Raw genomic sequence first — 21,072 nt, 5'->3', positions numbered from 1 at the left:
GATCCCTTATGCTTATATTTAGCTTAGACACTCTGGTTACTTTCTCCAGACCTGAAGCAGAGCTCTGGAAGCTCAAAAGCGTGTCCCTTCCACCAACAAGTTTGGCCAATAAAAGATATTGCGTCACCCACCTTCTCTCTAATCAAATTCATGTTACTTGTGACCCCAAGATCTAAAGTAGCTTCCACAGGTAAACTGCTAATCCAGTGCACCTCCCTCCTTTTAGTTTCCAGGAAAAGGACATTGTTGCATTTATACAAATAAAGAACTAGTGTTTAAAAATGAGTAAATCAGTTCCTTTTGCACAGGCTTCCTTTTTAACAATAGGGTTGATTTCACTCCAATCCATAGTTGACTGGTTTTTGGCCTAGCGCATTTGGCCTTGTTGATTTGAGACTGGTCCTTCTTGTTGTGATCTCTGAGAGCTGGCTGTCTTAAACAAGTGGGCAAGGACCGAATGGGCAATGAATTGGAAATGGAACTCTGTCACTTCTGGACACTCTCTCTACATTTCAGAGTTGAATAAGTCACATTATCGGGACATTTTGCACTGGTGCCGCTCTCCTGTAATTATCTGCTGGGTTGAAGACTTCAGTCTTGGGGGCAGCATGTTTCACTCTCACTAAATTTAGGTGGTTACAATGTGTTTGTATTAGCATTTATTGAGGGGAGTATAATCCCTGACAGTTGATCACAAAGCAGTAGGTCTCTCCAACCATTTTAAAATCCTGTAACGATTAGAATACACGTGTCATATGAATAAGGTGAGTGCAGCTCTGCTTGTGTGTGCCAGTTGGGTTCAGTCAATTATTCATGATTTACCCAGGCCTCTGGTATTAGATATTAAGGATGCTGGTACCTTAGTAGCAGAGTAAGAGTGTCATATTTCTGGGACAGTCAGTACTGCAAGCCGCTCGTTGCATTAATAGATCAGACCATCTTGTGTTTAGTGGTTAGTTAGCAGGAGGGAGACTCTTTTTGGTTCAATGAGACGTTACCAGTTTAAGTCTCTCCCCCTATTCCCTTGAGTAAGGAGGAGAAGTTAAGCCCTGAAGCCAACAATCATTTCCCCCCCCCCCCCCCCCCCCCCGCAGCCCCAGGGATTTTGTAATTTTGCAGGTTAATTGCAGCCCAGTAGTTTTCCCAACTCACAGTCTGAGCCAAGAATAGGGAGGTGCTGCTCTAAATAACACTTTGGCCTTTATGGAAATGTATCAAATGTTCCAGGAGTGTGTGTGTCCCTCTCCTACCTCTCTGCAGGATATGGTTAGTGCTTCTCCTAGCCTTATATAGCCAGGCCTGATTGTTAGTGTTAAGGGGAATAAAACAACAAGGAACGCTGCCAGTTTGCATAAATCAGGGCAGTATTTGGAATTTCATAAATGCCGTGACTTTGGGTACAAGTTGAGCACTCAAACAATACTGAACTGTTCTCTATCTCTCCCTTTCTCAGCAGGGGAGGTGGAGTTTTTTGCTTCTCCTTCTGTGTTTTTAAATCTCTATTTTTTTCTGTCTCCGTCCCCCTGAAGACCACAGGAGGAGCAGTGGCAGCCGGAGCCAAGATTCTGCAGACATCCAGGTCCCGGAGCAGTTTTCAGGGTTACTCCATGGCTCTTCCCCGGTGTGTGAGATAAACGAGGACCCTTTCAGGCTCCTTTCTTCTGTGGCCAAAGGAGGCACAGAGGACACAGGCCACTCACCTGCTATGCAGTTGGAGGACGCTGATTTACCTGCCTCTGGATCTGTACGGACCAGCTCCCCTGACCAAAACCAGAAAGTGGTCTACGCAACGGTCCTGCCCAAAACCAAACAGGTGGAACCTGAAACTGCAGTGACTCCCCAGGTGCTGCAGCATCCAGGTGGTGCAGAGGAAGAGGGAGACAGAGGCAGTGTTGTGGGCCGCGCCCACCTGGGAGGCAAGCCCAAAGCAGAGCTCAAACTCAGCCGTAGCTTGTCCAAATCGGACTCTGACCTCCTGACCTGCTCACCGACAGAGGACGATGCCATGGGGAGCCGGAGCGAATCGCTCTCAAACTGCAGTGCTGGGAAGAAAAGGCTGGAGAAATCTCCGTCTTTTGCTTCGGAGTGGGATGAGGTAAGGCTGAACTTGGTTTACAAATGCTTTAATGCCAGGAATGAACTGTGTGCTGTATGAGTTGCATCATACTAAGTCTGTTGCTGGGAGAGAGTATATTGGGGAACTGGAAACCTTTTCCATCTTTCTTTGTATTTACCCCAGTTTCTTGCATTATTTGCTTGTTAATTACAATAAGCCTTTAAGTAGTTAAATGCCAGGAGATAGGCATAATTGGAGCAGGATGGGGGCTGCAAGAAATGAGGCGTTCTTCTTGAAAATTTGGAAATGTTCAAATACTAATCTTTGCTCCGCCTCTCTTGGTGTGTCCATCAGTGTTTTTTGGAGTGGATTTTCTATTTGCAGAAGGAGAGGAGTTGTCAGGTTAGTGTCCCCTTCACTGGTCCTTCCCTCTGGAATGTCCCAGCCCAAAAAGGAAGGAGGATTAAATTTCTGGGTCACCATTGCCTGCTGTATGTGCAGAAAGGCAGGTAGATGAAAAGGGCATGCTGGCTTCATAGGGTAGGGGGTAATTGGAAGGCTTTTGCACATTTCTTGGATCTAGTTTCTCTTGAAGTGGTGTTGTTCAGAGGCTGGTTAGGAGTCACTTCAGTGGAATGCAAAAGAGAGGCTCTTGGTTGGTTAAATATTTCATGCTTAGAAAGTTGGCTGTAATGAACCACTCAGCTGAGATTGTGTCCCTTTGAAATTCAGCACTGCAGCATTACTGAAACATTCTTTGGAGATGATTCCATACCGGTAGAGCAATAGAGCTATGTAAAAGATGAGTCCAGATCAAACCACTTTTTTTGCACTGAAATGGAAACCTTCCCTGCTAGAGAATGGGATTCATGAAGGCTGCATGCATGCCAGGCTTGTAAAGGGATGGTGAAAGGCAATCAATACCCAATGGGACACTTGCATGGTGTTCTAGTGAAAATGTCAGTGACTGTACCGCTTCCTCACCCAGGCTTAGGCTGTGTATGTTTTGATTTGGGCTCAGCAGTCACTATGCAATCCAAATTAAGTGTTTCCTTTTATCAATTACACAGGGTGAAACTTACCCGAGGGAGAAAGGATGTACTCAGACAATACTGCTAAACAAAAATCCTCCCAGGTAGCTGTGCACGTGTCTCTGTGGGCCTCCTCCTTTTGTTGAGGCACATGCTCCATCTTGCTTCCAGGAGACTTTCACACCCACTGAGTTGTCTTCCACAGCTCTCTTGGTTACAGTGTCTTTGCCATTATCGATGAACTGGGTCAATAAGGCCAGGGTTATAAGGGACTGATTCTTAAGTAGAAGGTTGATCTGCCGGAACTCAGTAATTTTGCTGTGCTGCCGTCACACTTCATTTGAAATTCCTCCTCCTGCCCTGATGACTGTTTTCAGAGGAGCTTAAGGGAAAGCCCAGCTGTTTGCCCTCTTGGGGATTGCGTTTCTACAGTGGTTGGACCTGTAGAAAGAGTGTAATTTTTGTTAGAACTTCCCTGCTTTGTGTAGTCAGGTGGACAAGCTTGAAAATCTATCTCCTTGCTTGGTTGCAGATAGGTTGCAGCTCCAATTGCCATGTTAACACTGGATGGAACAGAGACAAGCTAACCTACAGAACAATCCGCAGTGTCATAGTGACCTGCTGGTAACGGTTCAGACTAGGAAGAGAATTGGAGAGAGGAGGATAGGGAGAGTGAATGTAAAGGATTACTACCCTTAATCTAAAATCAAACCGCTCTAATTTAAAGCTTTATTTTCAAAACCTGAATATGTTTGAATCTTTAAAAAATAAATAAATAAATAAAAGGGATGTGTTGTGGGAGGAGGTGTTGGATCCTGAGAGACAGCTATTTTTATCTCTTGGACTGCAGCAGCAGCTGGAGGGCCCAATCAAGATCAGGGGCCCATTATGCTGTCTTTTCCTCACTGCTGTTGTCCCCTGGTCATCTAGGAATTGCTAATGTCTTATCGTTTCTTTTGATTTTCTTTTTAACCCTCATGGAGCATCAGTGCTTCTTTTTGTCCTGACTCTCTGACCTCCTTCAGAGACAGTGTTGTGCTGGGCATTTTCAGGTGTTTGAAATCCTGTAGGGCTTAAATTATGCATTGGAACAGAGTTGACTAGGTGGCCCAATAATAAACCTTATTCATTTCCTGATTCCTGGGACAGCATACTCATCTCATGGAATTGTCCTTTTTAATCCGGCCATGTGGCTTAGTGGATAGAGCACTGATCTTGGGTGCAGGAGACCTGGACTCTATTCCCAATTCTACTATTAACTTTCTAAGTGATTTTGGCCAAGTCACTTTGCTGTCTGTTTCCCCAGCAGTAAAATGGGGATAATGATCATGTGACCTCCTTTGGAAGATACTTTGAGGTCTACTGAGAAAGGACTACAGAAGATATTGGCTATTATTTCATTAGGCTAGGCTTGGGCCTCTGATGCTTGATCTCCTGAGTTCTGCTCAGGAGAGGCGCGGGTCAGTACAGCATGTTTATAGGGGCAAGTGTGAAGGGAGAGTTGTGCAGTGTAATGGGTTCATTGCATGCCCCGCAATATACTTGGCCTAAGGTAAGTGATTATGTCCAATATGAAACATTTTAAAATTGCAAGATCCCTACAGGTGAGAAATTTCTAACCTCCCTTTTCACCAGTCCCAAAATTCACACCTGCAAGGGAAGGAAACAACCACAGCAGCTTTGTCTTGCGACAACTTAAATGGGCAGTAGAGAGAGTGGTCTGATGGCCATTAGAACAGCAGTGATGAGATTTAAGACTAACGAATATCTGTGGTTCTTTTTTCAAAGGCTTTCTCCATTCCCTGGATGGGTTAATGCAGCTGCTGCTGAATTAAGATGTAACTTACAGCCTCTGCATGAGTGTCTGGTTAATGTAAAACCTCACTGAGCCTGGATCTCTTCTGCCTTTGACTGTGTTTGTGGTGCAAGTATTGGCAGTGGGATAGTCTCCCGTTGGTGCACGGCAGATTTACACACGTTATTCCATTAACGTTAAAATTTGTGCAGATAGCTACAGGGGAACAGAGTCCCTGTCTGCGTTGCTGTATGCAATATAAACATTGTCGTCTCACCCAGTGGCTTTGCTAAAAGCGAGTATGCCTCGTCCTGAAGTCAAGTGTTTCAGGAGTGACCTTCGTGAACTCATGAGGCAGATGGGAAAAGAAAACTGGGGACAGAGAAGGGCTAAACCATTGTTGCTCTTGGGCTGTCTCAAATGGTGCCAAATGAGGCCCATAGATTGTGAAGAAAGAAGGTAAACTTTGCATTGAAAGGTCTGACCCCTTAACAGGCTCATCCCTTACTGAGAGTTCCTTCCCCAGATAGCTGAATTCTCTTGGTTTGGAAGTGGAAGGTTGTGCCCGTCTCAGCAAGAGGGTGGGATGGGGAAGAAATGATTTACTTGGCAAAGATTTCTCTTGTTGCTGACTGCGGTGGAGAGCAGCTCCCCACTCCACAGCCCTGGTCCAAATAATATGACAATGTTACTTTGTACTCATTGCTGCAAAAGAATCTGTTCACTGTCTGTTTCCTTTCTGTCTCCTGACCCACTGGCTATTTCATGTGAATATGAACACACACACTCTCCCCCTCCGCTGTTCTCATATAAACGCCTCACAAGCCAGGGGTAGGCATTATCAAAGCAAACAGCAGTGCAGCATGCAGGGGGGGAGAGACGTTCAAATTCAGCTTGATCCCTCACTTGAATGGGAATAAAGTTGGGTGAGAAAGGAACTGCATGAGGTAGAGCCTCTCGTTAGCATAAATATTTGAATCCTTCAAAACTTGGCTGAGGGCTAAAGCGATAAATTTGTTTTTTGTAATTGGTTCATGAATATTTAGCAGCCAAGAGATGAGCACGCAGCAGTCACAGCACACTATGAATTTTATATGAGAGAATAAACTATGTTCGTGTTTCTGAAGGGGAGGGCACCATTTGGTGCCATGCAGAGAGATGCTGGCAACCCAGCTTCAGGAGCATGATAGCTGATGCATCTGTTTTCCCTTTCTCCCCTCTCAGCTGTAGAACAATTTCTGGTTTCACTCTGTGCATATGAGTTCATATGTTTTAACTCCTCCCCCCGGTACACAACAGCTTAGGATAAAATAAAGAATATCCCATTCAAACTGTAGAGTGTATTTAGGTAGAAAGAAGGTAACTGTGCAAACCAGCAATTGGCAGGACAGTGGAGATAGCACTGATTGTTTAATGTTTTTAGACTCCTGTGTAAACGTAACAGTTACTGCTGATTACCAAGTTTGTGTGTAAACCGGAACAGCCAAGCCTTTCTGGGTAGGCAGTGTGAATAGGCTACAGGACTAGGAATCAGGAAGACCTGGGTTCTGTTTTTAGCTCTGCCACTGATCTTCTGTGACCGTGTGCAAATATCACTTCCCTCCCATGGCTTGTTCTCCTCATCTGTCAAATGGGGGTGAGGGCAGGGGAGAGAGGGTTCTTTTCTGTAGAATGGTTTGAGATGTATAGATGAAAAGTGCAGGGCTATTGTCACATTACTGAAGAAGCTGGTGATAACCACCTTGATTTATGTGGATCCTATCTGGTAAGTGATTCTGATATTTTATTTGTCAAAGAAATGGTCTCATCATTGAGACAGGACATACCTTTCTGTAGCAGCCTTTGCAGCAAGATGCTATAGCACTTTGCATAGTCAGAGCACATGGTTATGAACTGTGGTAAATAGACTTCCTTACACTGAGATCTATTAGTCTGAAGAATAGCCTCCCAGAGGAAATGGTGGAAGCCCAATTGCTGGACTTCAGTAGACTCTCTAAAATATACTGTAGAGAACCCAACCTCTCCCACATTGACTAGGGAAATAGACTAGATGACCTTTGGCAATAGGTACTCTTAATCTCTACACTCTAGGTTCTATGAGCCTATAAACATCTAATATATAAGCATTTGAAGGGCTTATAAACAAGGATGATAACGTAGAAAGTCTAACTAAGAACAATGGGGTGAAATTAAGAAAAGAGACTCCTCCCCACCTCCCCAGGTGGACTATCAGGATAACAGCCCTGACAGTGAGATCCATTAGATTGTGGGATAGTCTCCAAGAGAAAGGGGTAGAATCCCCATTGTTTCCAATATTTAAAATGTGACTGGGCAAAACTAGAAAATGTAGAGAGTAGACCTGCTCTGGCCCCAGGGATTTGAGACTTATGGAAGGCACAGGAATCTTATGTTCCGATATGTTGAACCATGAGTCTTCATCTCTTCAACTTCCTCTTTACACATCAGTGTTTCCACCTGTATTACATGAGCTGCAGTGGATGATTTCATCAGATTTCTTTGTTCTGGGAGCAGTGAAATCCAGCTGTGCTGATACAGCTCAGTATGGGGCAGCCTGGGTTCTTGTACAGTCACTAAGTTGCACATTCTAAAGCATATGCCTAAAGTAAAGCACTGCTTCCACTGCAAAGTTCCAAAGACTGCCCATTTGTGACATAGGACAGTTGATTTGCCTAGACAGATGGAAAATTGCCTACGCGTGCGCTCTCAGCTAGAATTTTGTATTGAGCGTGGGTCATTTTTAAGTGGTTTCTGGGTCAATATCGCTTAACAGCTAAAGTGCTGTAAATTTAGTTCCTGCTAAATGCATAACATTTCAGGCATAGGTTCTTAGTGGAATCTGGCAACCCAAGCTAACATAAGAATGGCCATACTGGATCAGACCAGTGGTCCATCTAGTCTAGTATAGCCTGTCTTCTGACAGTCACTCCCTCTGAAGCATCTGGCACCGGCCACTGTCAGAACACGGAAACTAGTGAGTGATGCGTTCCCTGTTGTCCAGTCCAAGCTTCTGGCATTCTGAGGCTTAGGCACACCGAGGGTGTGAGGTTGCATCACTGACCATTTTCGCTAATAGCCATTGATGGACCTATCCTCTGTGAATGTAGCTCATTTTTTTTTGAACCCAGTTGTACTTGAGGCCTTCACATCTCCCAGTAATGAGTTCCACAGGTTGACTTGGTTGTGTGAAGTACTCCCTTATGTTTGTTTTAAATCTTCTGCTTGTTAATTTTATTAGGTGACCCCTTTGTGGAATGTTATATGGAGGGGTAAATAACACTTCGTGACAGGGAGATGTACCACATCTTTTCTCTTGTTGGAGCACAAGTTCCTGGCAAAACCGGCTTCTCATACAATCCATTCTCTGGTCTGGTTGACTCCACAGAGGCAGTTAATTGGTCAGAATTATTGCTCCCTAAACAGCTGTCTTTATTATTTAAGGGGCCTTAGTTTTATGAGGATCAGTCAGAGAGGTATGGTAGCCAGTGCACTAGGTTTCCCTTGTCAGTGAGTGAATCGTGACCTTTTTACACCTTCTTCACCCTGTCCATAAGCATCAAGGGTTTCAGTTTTTACGCTCTTGTGGTGTCATAGTAATGCACTGCAATATTTGTCATGAACTAGTTGGTTTTCTAGGGCTGTATCTATCAATGAGAAAAAACGTGGCCTGTACCCTACATGCAGTAGCAAAGAACCAGCCAGGCCATTGAGAATTAGCTTCAGACCCTGCTCCTGATATTCCTTAATCCACCATATTCACAGATGTCTAGCATCAAATGAGCAGCTTCCATGAAGAATTTCTAATGAAGTTCTGTGTTCCATGCTAAGTCCACACACCAGCACTTAGCCAAAGTGGTGTGACTTCTTTGTGTTGTAGTTTTAGCCCTTTCGACATGGGAGAGTTCCTTCTTCTAAAGGAGAATTAAAGAGAACTGTAAATAAAACATGGATGTTGTTGTTGTAGATTTGTTAGACAAAGGAAGTGCACAATCCAACAGAGATTTCAGTCAAAAATCACTTGGATGTGTGTGTTCCCCAGAGTGTGAATTATTTAGCTGATGAATTAATGCTTCATGTCTAATTTATAACACTGGACAACATTGTGCCCTGCCCTTTTTTCCTATAAATAATTGGAGTGGAGCATAATGTTCTACTATCAAGTCGAATGGCTTTTCTCAATTCTCCCCTCCTAGGAATTGTAGATATGCTGTTGAATTGGCTCGTCTTTTTTGATGGTTGATAGTTCATTAATATCAACGTTGAGAGTAAACTGTTGCACATCTATAGTGTCCTTTCACCTATCTAAGAGCTCAGTGCTCTTAGGTCCCAATAGAGCTGGTACCAAGGACATAGGTTAATTTTAAGCTGGTGGGCCACATTAATTGTTCATTTGCTTGAATACTTAGGTGAATCAGGACCTAGCTCTTTTTATTAGTAGATCTCAAAGTACTTTACAATTTTGAATGTGTGTCTCCTCACCTCTGTGAGGTTGGGAAGTGCAATTATCCCCATTTTTCAGATGGGAAGCTTAGGCACAGATGGACTATGATTTGCTCAAGGTCACCGGGAAGTGTGTGGAAGAGAAGTGAATTGAGCCCGATTCTTCCAACTCCTGGGCTAGTGCCCTGACCATTTGGGCAGTCTTCTTTTCTAAGCCTCATAACCTTTGAGGATTTTAGATTTGGTATGTTTTGCCATGGCTAGCAAAAATCACATAACCTGCTTTGCGGTGGTCCTGTAGTCATGAGTTTTTTTTCATTTAATTTTGTAAATTGAGGTTTTTGTTTTTGGTGAAGATTAAAAACAATTACCCTGAAATACAAAACTTTTATTTTGTTGGGTGCAAAAGCTACTATTTCATAAAAACGTTATCAAAAAGTGCAGAATGTTGAGCTACAAAATGGTTTGAAACAAAGCTTGCAAATGTTTTATTCACAAAAAATTGATTTCTGAGAGAGGGCGAGAACAGTTATTTTTGTGCTAGTGAAATTACATCTTGTGAGTTGAACATAATACCTATTCTGACAAGCCAGTATGACTTACCTGCTGGGTAACAGCTCCCTTATGGCTTGTGTGTGTAGATCACCATTAAAATACTTACAATTCAAGTCAAAATCTGATCATGGAAAAACAATGCATCTCACTGTATATTTTTTATTGATGATGGGAAGCTGAGGGCTTTAAGGTGGTATCTGACTGAATTCCATAATTTGTTTCTGCAGTTCTTCTAAATGTTCTATCAATGAAGTGCCAAGACAGAGCAAGTTTGTGTGTTTTAAATGGGGGGGGGGATTGTTTTGTTTGTGTTTGAATTTTCATGTTTAATTTGTCCTCTGAATTGCAGGACCAGGCAAGGTCTGTCTGTTTGCAAACTAAAATATTCTTGGCACATTTTCTGGCCTCTCATTTTTGTGCTGGTTTTAATTTCTGAGGGGTAATTCCAAAGTTCCTCTCTGCACCCATTTAAAATGCTGAAATGTTTTATATTTTATGTAAATGTGGCCAGTGTTTTTCTGATTTCTACTACTCTAATCAAGCATGTCTACCCCACGCTTTGTGTCCTTGACTGTCTCTTAAAATAGACTTAATAAAGTAATCAGACTCCAGCAATTACCTCTAGGTTAGAAGATGACACCTCCAGTGGTAGGAGTGCTTCTATCCCGAGACCTTGAAAAACTCTCCTTCCTTTCAGCTGGAGGTGTGTATTTAGCAAGTGGATTGCTTGGAAAATATTTATTCATTGTATATAGATAGCATACCTATTAAAATCACACATACCATAATAAACGAAGTAGACAATCCACATTACTACAACTCCTCCCTGCCTAAGTCCTGCTTTTGGAAAAGCCTGGATAAATAAATGGGCTTTGCAGTGTGTTCTGGAGGTCTGTAAACCAGGGTTTTGTGGAATAAAGGGAATTGCAAGTTCCAAGTTTGCGGGTCCTCTAGTGCACTGTCCTCCATACAGTTCCAGGCCAGTTCAAGTTACTTGGCTGATATCAGCTGTTTGAGTGTGAGGAAAGACACTAGGGGGAACTGATTGAAACCATAAAGAATTTTATAGGTCAAAACTAACATCCTGACTTTTACCGAGAAACCAGTTTGTGATTATTGTAGGCGGCGGAGCGCAGGTGGGCAAATCATGCTGAAAGGAATGGCTGCAGCCTTCGGTCCAAATGCACAAGAGTCTCCTTTTTCTAATAAAGGTCTCTGTTTTGATCTGAGAAGCACATTTCTCAAGCAAATATGTTGCATGGTCTTACAGCAAGATTTGTACATAGGACTAAGCAAATACTGTTTTTCTTGAATGGTATCATTATAACAGTGTAGCGATGTTGCAGGTTAAATACTGGCTACTATATATGTGGAGGAATTTTTATGCCCTTGCACACAGATTTATGTTTATACCCTAAATACAGATTTAAATGCACAATGACTTCTGTTCTTTCTCCCTCATATTTGTAGGTCACCAATCACAGGCAGTGGATTGGATATGTAGCTAAATGAATGTATGTTTCCAATATACTGGAATAATATAACCATTTTAGTTCATTGGAGTTGTGGTCTGTTTTTTCTTTAACTGCTAAATAGCATATTAACCCAGTATTCTGAAATTGAAGCTTTTGATGCATTTAATGTAAATTATGCATTCTGTGTAATGAATATTTTTAAAAAGATATGCAACCAATTTATGATCCCATGACACTTTTTCTAAGAACTAGGATGTTCAGTGCTAATGCCCTTACCAAATTCTCACTCTAATTGCCTTCTGTCTACCTTAATTTTCTCTTGCAGCTTCAATTAACTAATTGTTCACTTTCTATTTTAAACTGCTATGTGTGCAGTTAAATAGTCTCCACGTTGTACCCCAGAGGTGGCTGCATTTCAGTAACTAGTGAAGTGATCCCTGTACAGTATGTAATATTACAGTAGGATATGAAGACTCCAAAGACCTGTTATGTTAGCTGCCATATAAATGCGTATGATCTTTGGGCTGAGAAGCTTGCAATTCATGGTATACATCCGTTTGTCTGAAAGATGTTATGAAAATACAGGCGCACAGACTATGAAGTGCATTGGGAACTTTCGGTGTATACAATGTAAAGTGACAAATGGCAAGGAAATTCCAAGATGAAGCTGACAAGATGTTTTCATTTCAACAGTCCACTCCCGCTGTTGTTTGTGTTTCATGTTGCATTTTGCTGTTTTTGCTAGGTGAGACCCCATTGGCATAAATATAGAGAGAATGGTGGTCTTGTGAGCAGATGTGCACAGTGCGGTCTGAAATTGTGAATCCACCACACTTTGAAATTTAGAGTTTTATTACAAATTCTGTTTTAAAAAAATGTTTTGGGCTCTACATCTTGTGATTCATATTGAAACATAAACTGCAGGGTAATATAAACCAACAGTCCCTTGCCCTTCATGGAAATGAGTTTCTCTGAGACCATATTAAACCAGAAAGAGAGAGAATGTGCTTCTCTATCACTAATGAACAGTTGGAGAATGCGCTGAAATAAATATTTGACAAATCTACTGAGTCCATGTGTAGCTGTGTTTGGACTATATACATGGCTAGAAAAGGACATAATGTGCTAACTGTTACATTTGTTATTCTGTACTTACTGTGCTCTTGGACAGCTGACTTGTTTTCATAACTTCTCCCTGGATTAATAAAAACAGCATTACATTTTCAGGCCTTCAATATTAGTCCTGCCAAGTCCATAATAGCGGAGCCTGCTATCTACTATATGTAGTTAGCTGTTTGTTCTGAGATTTATGGGGCTGTAATTCCGTGGAATGGTTCTGCGGATGACATAAGCCAAACATCATAAACAGAGATAAAAACTCAGAATGGCTTATGTAGTCACCCAACCTCAGAGATGGAATTATTGTCCCATCTCCACTCTCCCAGCTTTGGATTATAGAGAAGATGGTGACAAATGAATAATAGGAATCTTAAGTCTCTTGATCCTCCCCTCAGGTTTGTTTTAAGAACTAAATATACACAGTACAGAGACTGCACATATGCTGTTGTTTTCTTCTAGGGGTGCTAGAATATCAGCTGTCAATTCAGATCTGTCAGCTTTCTTTGATACTGTTGATCTTGTGGGGATGTCAGTAGTTGACAGTTTTGTGTGGCTTCATTCCTTTCTCTCTGAGATCCCAGAGAATACTGTGGGACCTCTGCTCCAAAGGCATGCTCAATCAAGGTTCAGCCAGATTTTTGTCTTGCCACCCTTCGTGTTCAGTGAGAAAGTGTGAATTACGGTCTCTATTATAATAGATGCCTGACTGTTTTTTTGTGGTGGAAACAGCTTAGCCCATTTATGCCCTGATTTCACTGGATAAACCATCAGGGACTTGAATGAGACAAGACTAAACTCCAATGCTTGTTGGATGGGGAAGCAACCAGAGGAAACATCAAAAATTATATCTGCATTCCAATGAATGGAGCATATCAGCACAGAGGCCTTCCTGGCTTACTGTCTGTTTTTGTATACTCTAGGAACAGAGTATTACCAAGTGTGCTTCCTGCTGGCTCTTGGGAAAGAGGTTGCAGCCTTTCCTTTTGGATTTGGGCTTTACTATGGATGTCCATGCCATTGTCATTTTGAGGTTAGATTAGTGCAATGAGGCTGCAAAGAATGTGGAAACTGCAGCTAGTGCAGGTTATAGCCATCTGTATGGCACCCTTTCTTGATATCTTTCATTAAACTGTATGTGTTTAAAGAATATTGTAATACACCGAGTGTTTGGGAGAGGCGGCACTAATGAATATGAATAAGTAAACCAGATTTCCCCACCATTCGTTGATGTGTAGTTATTGGGGGGTTCTATATAATACTCTTCCTTGATGATGCCTTAATAAACATACTGAAATCAGGAAACTCATAAGCAACAGCAACTTGACTAGCTTGCCTTTTGGAATATTTTTTCACTGTAGGTAACGTACCATTTGTGTGTGTGCCCACAATCTGCAGTTGCCACAGAATTAAAGCATTTGTACAAACCATCTTGTATATTTGTAACGAGTTGTTCACCATTGTACTTGGATGTCAAAATTAAATTCTCATTTCCTGACTTGAGTACATTTCAGATTTTCAGGCTGAATTCCATTTTGTCACTTTTGCAATGAATTTCTGGCTTTTTTTTAAAAAATATATGGATGTGCAACCTAGATCTGTGCCCTGTACTGGGCGCTTTTCCGCTACTCACATCTCTGCTTTTTCTTGTTCACCAGTAAGTAACTTTCCCTCCCCCATCTTGACGATTGCAATCAGGGCAACACTGATTAGTTCGGTTTCCATACGCTAATAATGTTACACCTGGGCTGTCACTGGAGGTCCATATTCAATTGTGAAGTTAAGGTTCCCTCTTTAAGTTCTCAAAAGCTTGAGGAATTACAGCAGTCATTACTATCTTCTTTATCTCATATTGGAAGATCACCCCTTCCTTGAGAAGCCTGTAAAATAGTATCAGGATGTCAATTAAGGGTGGCAGATTTGCCCATCACTCATTTTTAGCTTTTAGGGTGTGTTAGATGGTAAAGAGAAGTTACCTGAGTCTTGAGGTAATGTTTCTAATTTAGCATTTAAAAAACCCAGCTGAACATTTCACTGCTGTTGTCTGGTCCCACAGTCACAGGGTCCCTGTATTCAGCACCCTTGTATAATAGCAACCCACCTACATAACCATGGAGGCATTGCAACTCAGTGTGCAGCAACCTGCTGAATGACTTGCTATACAGTGAATCATCTAATTCCTGCTGTGGTGGATCAGACATATCAGTCACGAGGCATCCCTTGCTGAGCTGAGTACACTTCACCTACAAGCAAAAAGACATCCGTGTTCCTAAAGCATTCTTCAGTGATTTTTGTTTCGCTTCTCTCTTGCCAACCCCAAAATAATGCTGGCTTGATAATGGCTGCCAGAAAATCCATACAACTGGAAATAACGAATTGTCCAATTATGCATATTCTACAGATGCCCCATTGCGGTCTGAAATATGAACCTCAAAATGAAATTATTTAAGTATCAGGAGTTGAGCGCTTGTGTGGAGTAGACACTTCATTTTAAAAACAAACCATTCTGTTGGTCAGTTGCAGGAGTTGAAAAAATAATGAAATTGTAGCCCTTGTCACTTACTTTGCAGCTATGTACGTTTAAAATGATGAAGCCCTTTTAAACCAAAATTGCATGTGGCTTTCAAGAATAAAATATGCTGCAGGGCTGGAATCTTGTCTAAGTTTCTGCTAGCGGCAAGTTTGTACACAGGAGTTATGAACCCCTGATAATAAGGATTTATACTGGAAATCCCAATAGATCCTTACCCTCCAGCACTAGCATAATTGTCATTATAATTCACTAATGCTATACATATGGCAGAGACCGTATGGGCAATTTATTTCGGCATGTTTGTTACTAAATGTGGGTATAATAATAGTCAGAATAAAGTTAACTTTGTGCTGCCATTTTTTAAACCCCTGTGCAGTCAGCCAGCGTACATGGGCTGCTAATGTGCCTTGGCCTAACTTCACTTTGATCGGTCAAGCTTCTGGGGTGATACTGCAGGTAGGGGCCTGGAAAGGCCAGAGGGGAAACCTAAAGAAGGGTTAGAAGTGGAGGAAGTTAATCAGACGGGATTTATTTTTTCCACTGAAATCTCCAAGACTCAAGTACTGAAGGGCACACGAAGTGGTATCAGATACTATCCACAAAGGGGCAAATAAGCTAAGGAAGCAACTAAAAAGACTAGAGGAGGAAGGCTGTAGCGTGGGTATGTTAGGGAGGCAGCTGTTTCACAGCCAGTGCTCTCCTTTGGAGTCTTAGATGCATTTTAGCAAAACCTTCACAATTCACCTTTAACCGTATCTAGTCACTGGTGGTAAGGAGGGAAAAACTTCCACAATAACTGATCTGCTTTCATGGCTCTTCGTTCCTGTTACCTAGTACATGATGCCAGAATGGGTTGAGGGTTTTTGAGGAGTCTAATTGTTGAGAAAGTGGTGATGTTAGGGTCTGCCACTGAGCCTTAAACTGGAGGTCTTTTTCTAAGTAAGCAGGTGCTACTCTCCCCCTCTCCCTCACTCCTCTGCCAAACATACATGTTCACACCCCCAGAGTTCTGTCCAACTAGATTTGCATCCTGTTTAGTTTCAGCAACCAATACACAGGACCAAAGGAACGAGCATGGGACTGACTTGTAGTGTAGCTTTGTACACATGACTTAGTCTCCTTTTAAAATGGGATGATGTCCAATGAAGGTGGTGATAGAACTAACACTTGTATAGTTTAAACTGCTATGTAAATGACTAATACTTTTGGGGCATCACCAACAGTGTCCAAATGACATCTGGGTCAGCCCCCTGCAATTCCCTTCCAACAGGAGGAACTTTCAGAATACTTCTGGGCAGCAGAAAGGATTTAAATAAAATAATGACATCTAGGTTTTAAATCCTGACTAAGTGAAAGGACTGACTGTTTGGATCTCATACTAGTTCCTGGTGGATGATGCACTCACTCCAGGTTGCCCACAGACTGGGGTGATGTGCAATCCCTGTTCAAGTTGACCAGGATTGGAATAATATGGATACTGCAGAATTGAGGTATCTTGGTAGAGCTGCATGAGAACAGAGCTACCTGTGCAATGTCTGACTCTATCCTTACCTGTTTGCAGTGTTCCTTGCCTGACTTTACAAATGCTGAAATTAAACATTTTAAAGAGGGGGAAAATACTTAATACAGCTAAAAAACTCAAAAATCCCAACTGTTCTGTCTTGTTAGCTATCCCTGTAGAAGCAATCTTTCCATGGCCCAGAATAATAATAACCTAGGGATTGCTTGCAAGGAACACTTGTCAGTACTCTGAACGATCCCTGAAGGTATTGACTTTCTAGTACTGGTAGTAGTCTCCCTGGAAAAGGCTGGTGCATGGGCTGGGGTTGGGGAGGGAGGAGAGTGCCTCATGGAAGTCTTAGACATATGGCAGCTCAGTTTATAGTATCTGTTAAAGCGTTTCTAGTTAGCATGCACAAAATGTATCCATCCAGCGGGCTATCCTCTCTTGGCTAAAGGAAATGTAGATTTCCTTTAAACAGAGCAATTTTGTAAGGCCTGTGTCCTGCAGGGAAGATTTTGTTTTGGTTGTGATTGTAAGAGGGGTGTGGGTGTGTGTGTGTGTGTGGTTGTAGTTACGGAACAGCAGGGCTGATTATTGTGTCGAAAATAGCTATGTATTTTGACTGTCCATTTTCCTGGGAGTGGGGATGCTTTGAAAACCGTTTTGGACACCACAGCCTAGGCTTCTGTAGATCTCAGCAACTGAAACAGCTGTGGCTATCCAGATCACAGGCATATGTTATTTCTGTAGGGATAACCTTGAGGTACCCTTGGGAATCTCTGTTGCCGCAAGTGGGGGTTAAGTGCAAAATTCCCAGGTCTGTGTGGATTACAAATCTCAGGGCTCTTTAATCACAGGTCACATTTTACTTAAGCTCCACCAGAAAACTACAAATGACAAGTCTTGGCTGCAGGGGGTCAATGTCAAATTAGCAAATCCCTGCTTGCCTCTGTGCTCTTTGAATGTAGTTTCCTTTCCCTACCTCCTGCATGCAAATGAATCAATGCTGACAGCCTGACTTGCGTGAGACTGTCTCCTTGTTGAGATGAGAAAAGAGCCAGTGACTTGTTAATGCACCTCTCTGTTTGTCTCTCTCCATGGACGCTGAATAAATGGACTGGCTGGCTCTGGACTGAGATATTAGCTCTGCAGGGGAAAATCAGAGCAAGTGTTAAAATGGGCACTGCAGCTTCATGTCTGTCAAGGCAGGAGAGAGTAAACACAGTACTTCAGAGCTAGCTGTGCTGGACTATGGAATAGTGCATCCAAGGGGACCAAGGAATGCCCTCTTTCATGTGTAGCCTTCAAAGACGAGAGGAGACTCTTTAAAGACCTGCATTGTCCTTGACGTGGCACTCGTGTTGTCTGTGCCCACTGAAGGGGCTTGTCTTTCCCTGAGGCCATCTCGGTGGTGGCTGCCTGAGGACACCAGGGCTGAATGGTCACATCTAGGACTGTGTCCGTAGCCAGACAGTATTTTCTGTTTGGTCATGTTGCCATTTATGCAGAAAGATGCCTTTACTCCCGACACTCTCTTGAGGGAGTGCACTGTCAGAATCCAGGACCGTGTGTGTGTGTGTGTGTGTGTGTGTGTGTTTGGGGGTGGAGGGGAGAAGTTGTATCTTCAGCATCAAGCACGTCCTCTGCTGGCTATGTAGCACAGCTTTTACTATGCTGCTGTGGCCAAATATTTGTCCTGATTTTTCTTTACTTTCTTTAACAGCTTTTTAAAATGAAATTCTTTTACTGAGGCCAGTTGTCAGTTGATGGAATACTGTTATGATGGCTCCTCTAGATGTAAAATTACCCATTAACAGTACTTAGACGGAACATGGTGGGTTAATCCAAAAAAATAACCAGGGGTCTGAGTTCAGGCTAGAACCAACTAAGTCTGAGTGGAAGCACTATGTTTAAACCTTGTTATTTTTAATAGTGCACTAGCAGGAGAGATGAGCCTAAGAACGCACTTGCATTGCTGCATACTTGTTCCAAAATATTTCCATTTTATTCCTTATCCTGGTGCTTTGGAGTACAGTTGAGAATGCAGCAGAGGACAGGAAATGGACTAGATGACCTCCCGAGGTCCTTTTCAGCCCTCCATTTCTATGACTCGAGGAAATGGGTGCTCTTACATTTGATTCATTTTGTTTTGGGATGGTTAATCCAGTGTTGCTCAACCTTTTCAGGTTGACAGCCCCTATTTTTGAAGGCAAAATTTTTTCAACCCCCTTACAACTGCTATATAAAAGCAGAAAAAAAATACCCATGATAAGCCTATATAACTTACTGGTGAGTGTCTTTCAAGAGCTTGATAGAATACTTGACCTTAAAGAGTGGGAGAAAGTGAGGAGTGGGGAGGTGAAATTCTCTGCTTTAGATTGTAATAACATTTTCTGTGCCTGATGACCCCTGGATTGAGTCAGTGATCTGTGGATTAAACCAGTGTTTCATAAGTAGTGGGTCTCCTCCCCTGTGAGGGTACAAAAGGTAACATATCACCATGGGGCTGTATGTAAAGAAAATCACAAATGGCAGACAGCTTCTGCTGAGTGAAAGTTAACAAGTGTTGTAGATGGTTTTAAAAGATTAACAAGTGTTAGTTATGCTGTCTACTGCAGAGCTGTCTGTAACTGTAAGGACTAAAATAGGGTTGATTTCTATCTCCACTCCACACACGTTCAGTTTCTGCTGTTGCTGATGCTAGACAGTGCGGTCTAACTGAGCTGAGTTTTTAGCTGGTATTTAGAGTTGTTTTAAAATGGGAATCCAATGCAGAAGGCTGCTGACCCCCAGAGAGGGTCAGGAGGACATGGTCATCACAGCAATAACTACATTATGCTCCAGTGTTTGTGTATTAGCTATCTCCTGTGGACAGTCCACATTCAACTGTGCAAGTATGGGGAATTCATCTAGCCCACCTTATTACGAAGAGGAAATTGTGGGCTTTTCAGGCACTCTAGCAAATACCACACGCACACGTTATGTGCTAGGCTTAATGCCGTTAAGCTTCTGGAACTCTGACGGTAGTGAGTTAATCTATCCAAGCCTCATGTATTTCCATGAGGGCTAGAAATGGTCCCTTTAAGTGAAAGGCAAGATTGTGGAGCGCTGTGGGTTACGCAGGGGAAGAAGGAGAGTTTGCTTCTCCATCCCCAGCTAAAGAAAAAGTTAGAAGCCGCAAACTGTAATAAGCGTCAGTTCAATATTGCCTTTGACACTCTCAGGAGGAAATAGGTTGGCTTTTAAATTCAGGGTTTTTTTCCTCTTAATAGGCTCCAGTTTAGCTGATCCCACGTTTCTATTGTGTCAATACTGCCGAGCTGCCAATTTAAAACGGAGGCTGTCGGGTAGCTGAAGAAATGAGATCTTCCCCTATCCCTTAAAGCTGTGTTTCCAGGTCTTTCTATTGAACTGAAATGTCTGAGCCTTACTAGCGAGATCAAATGACATGATGAGCAGTCCTGTAACTTTTATCGGAAGAAAAGACTCCCGAGATCACAATGCTATAAGATCAAGTGCACTGTCTGCTACGTGCTTGTTTTTGTGCTGGGCTTTTTAAAAGGGCTGCCTTTGTTTGCCCAGTAAAATCCGTATGGATATTTCCCCCCCCCCCTCACCTCCTTACTGTTAGTCTGATCCTTTTACAGGGGTCCTTCAGTCTCTGGTAATGAAGGGAAAATTCATCCACTTGAACAAATAGTCTCTATTTTTGACTAAAACTGTAAATGAGCTTGTCTTCTATGAATCAAAACCTTCATATACCAGACTGCCATGTTCAGACTGGCTGATTCCTCCACCTGTCTGTCTCTCTCTGGCCACTACTGACCACAGATGGGCTATGTTAACCTTGACACATGCATAGCTGGTGTTACACTGATGACCTGACTTGTCACCTTAGTATCAGACCTGCTGAGATCTGTGATCTTTTGACAGCCTGGGTCAGAATAGTTCCTACCAGCTGAAGGTTAGGCAGTCCTTTTAAAGGTACTAGGGGAAGAAAGCCAATAAATACTCTTTCTCTGGATTTGGCAGGAGGAGCTCTGTAGGTAGGCTTCTGAATGGCCATTGGGAGTGATGGGGAGAGAAAATATTTCAATTCCTTCTTCCCTGGTTCTTACCAGCTGACATTTCAAACTGGTTGTCAAAGCCTTTAGTAAAATAGTTCTGACTATCTTAAGTACATTAGAAATACCCATCCCAATGGCATCTAGGTGCAGTGAACCTTCACACCTTAGTAAAACCTTTGTCTTCTACAATTGATTGCAAGATGTCTCTTTCCTGATACAGAGATGTAAAATGACAAGTGAATTGCTCCATCCACTGTGTGTACATGGGAAGGATTGGATTAGAGATCTAACTTGGCAGAAGTCTTTCATGACTAGCATTTTTGGAGAAGCTTAAGCTCCCTGCTCCCACTGAATTTCATCAGAAGTTGGGCACCAACTCCCTTAGACTTTTTTGAAGCCCTAAAACCCTCCATTGCTCTGGGGGTGAGTGCCATAGGGTAGTAAGCTCAGAAGCTTTCTCAAATGATAACAATTTCAAGTAG

The 21,072-nt window shown here is 42.4% G+C and overlaps 1 protein-coding gene across 4 annotated transcripts in view; it reads left to right on the top strand.

Annotated features, from left to right (window-relative positions):
- ANKS1A (ankyrin repeat and sterile alpha motif domain containing 1A) overlaps positions 1–21,072 on the top strand; it is a 148,157-nt gene that overhangs the window by 69,083 nt on the left and 58,002 nt on the right. For all 4 annotated transcript variants that reach the window (XM_067531551.1, XM_067531549.1, XM_067531548.1 and 1 more), the window contains exon 14: positions 1,530–2,095. In XM_067531551.1, the coding sequence (XP_067387652.1) occupies positions 1,530–2,095 (566 nt within the window). The remainder of the gene's footprint in view (positions 1–1,529; positions 2,096–21,072) is intronic.

Source organism: Emydura macquarii, unplaced genomic scaffold (genome assembly GCF_026122565.2).
Source record: "Emydura macquarii macquarii isolate MOO-44397 ecotype Brisbane River unplaced genomic scaffold, CSIRO-AGI_Emac_v2 contig_3220, whole genome shotgun sequence".
NCBI lineage: Eukaryota > Metazoa > Chordata > Testudines > Chelidae > Emydura > Emydura macquarii.
The sequence above is the reverse complement of the archived record's forward strand: the minus strand, read 5'-3'. Positions and strand labels throughout refer to the sequence as shown.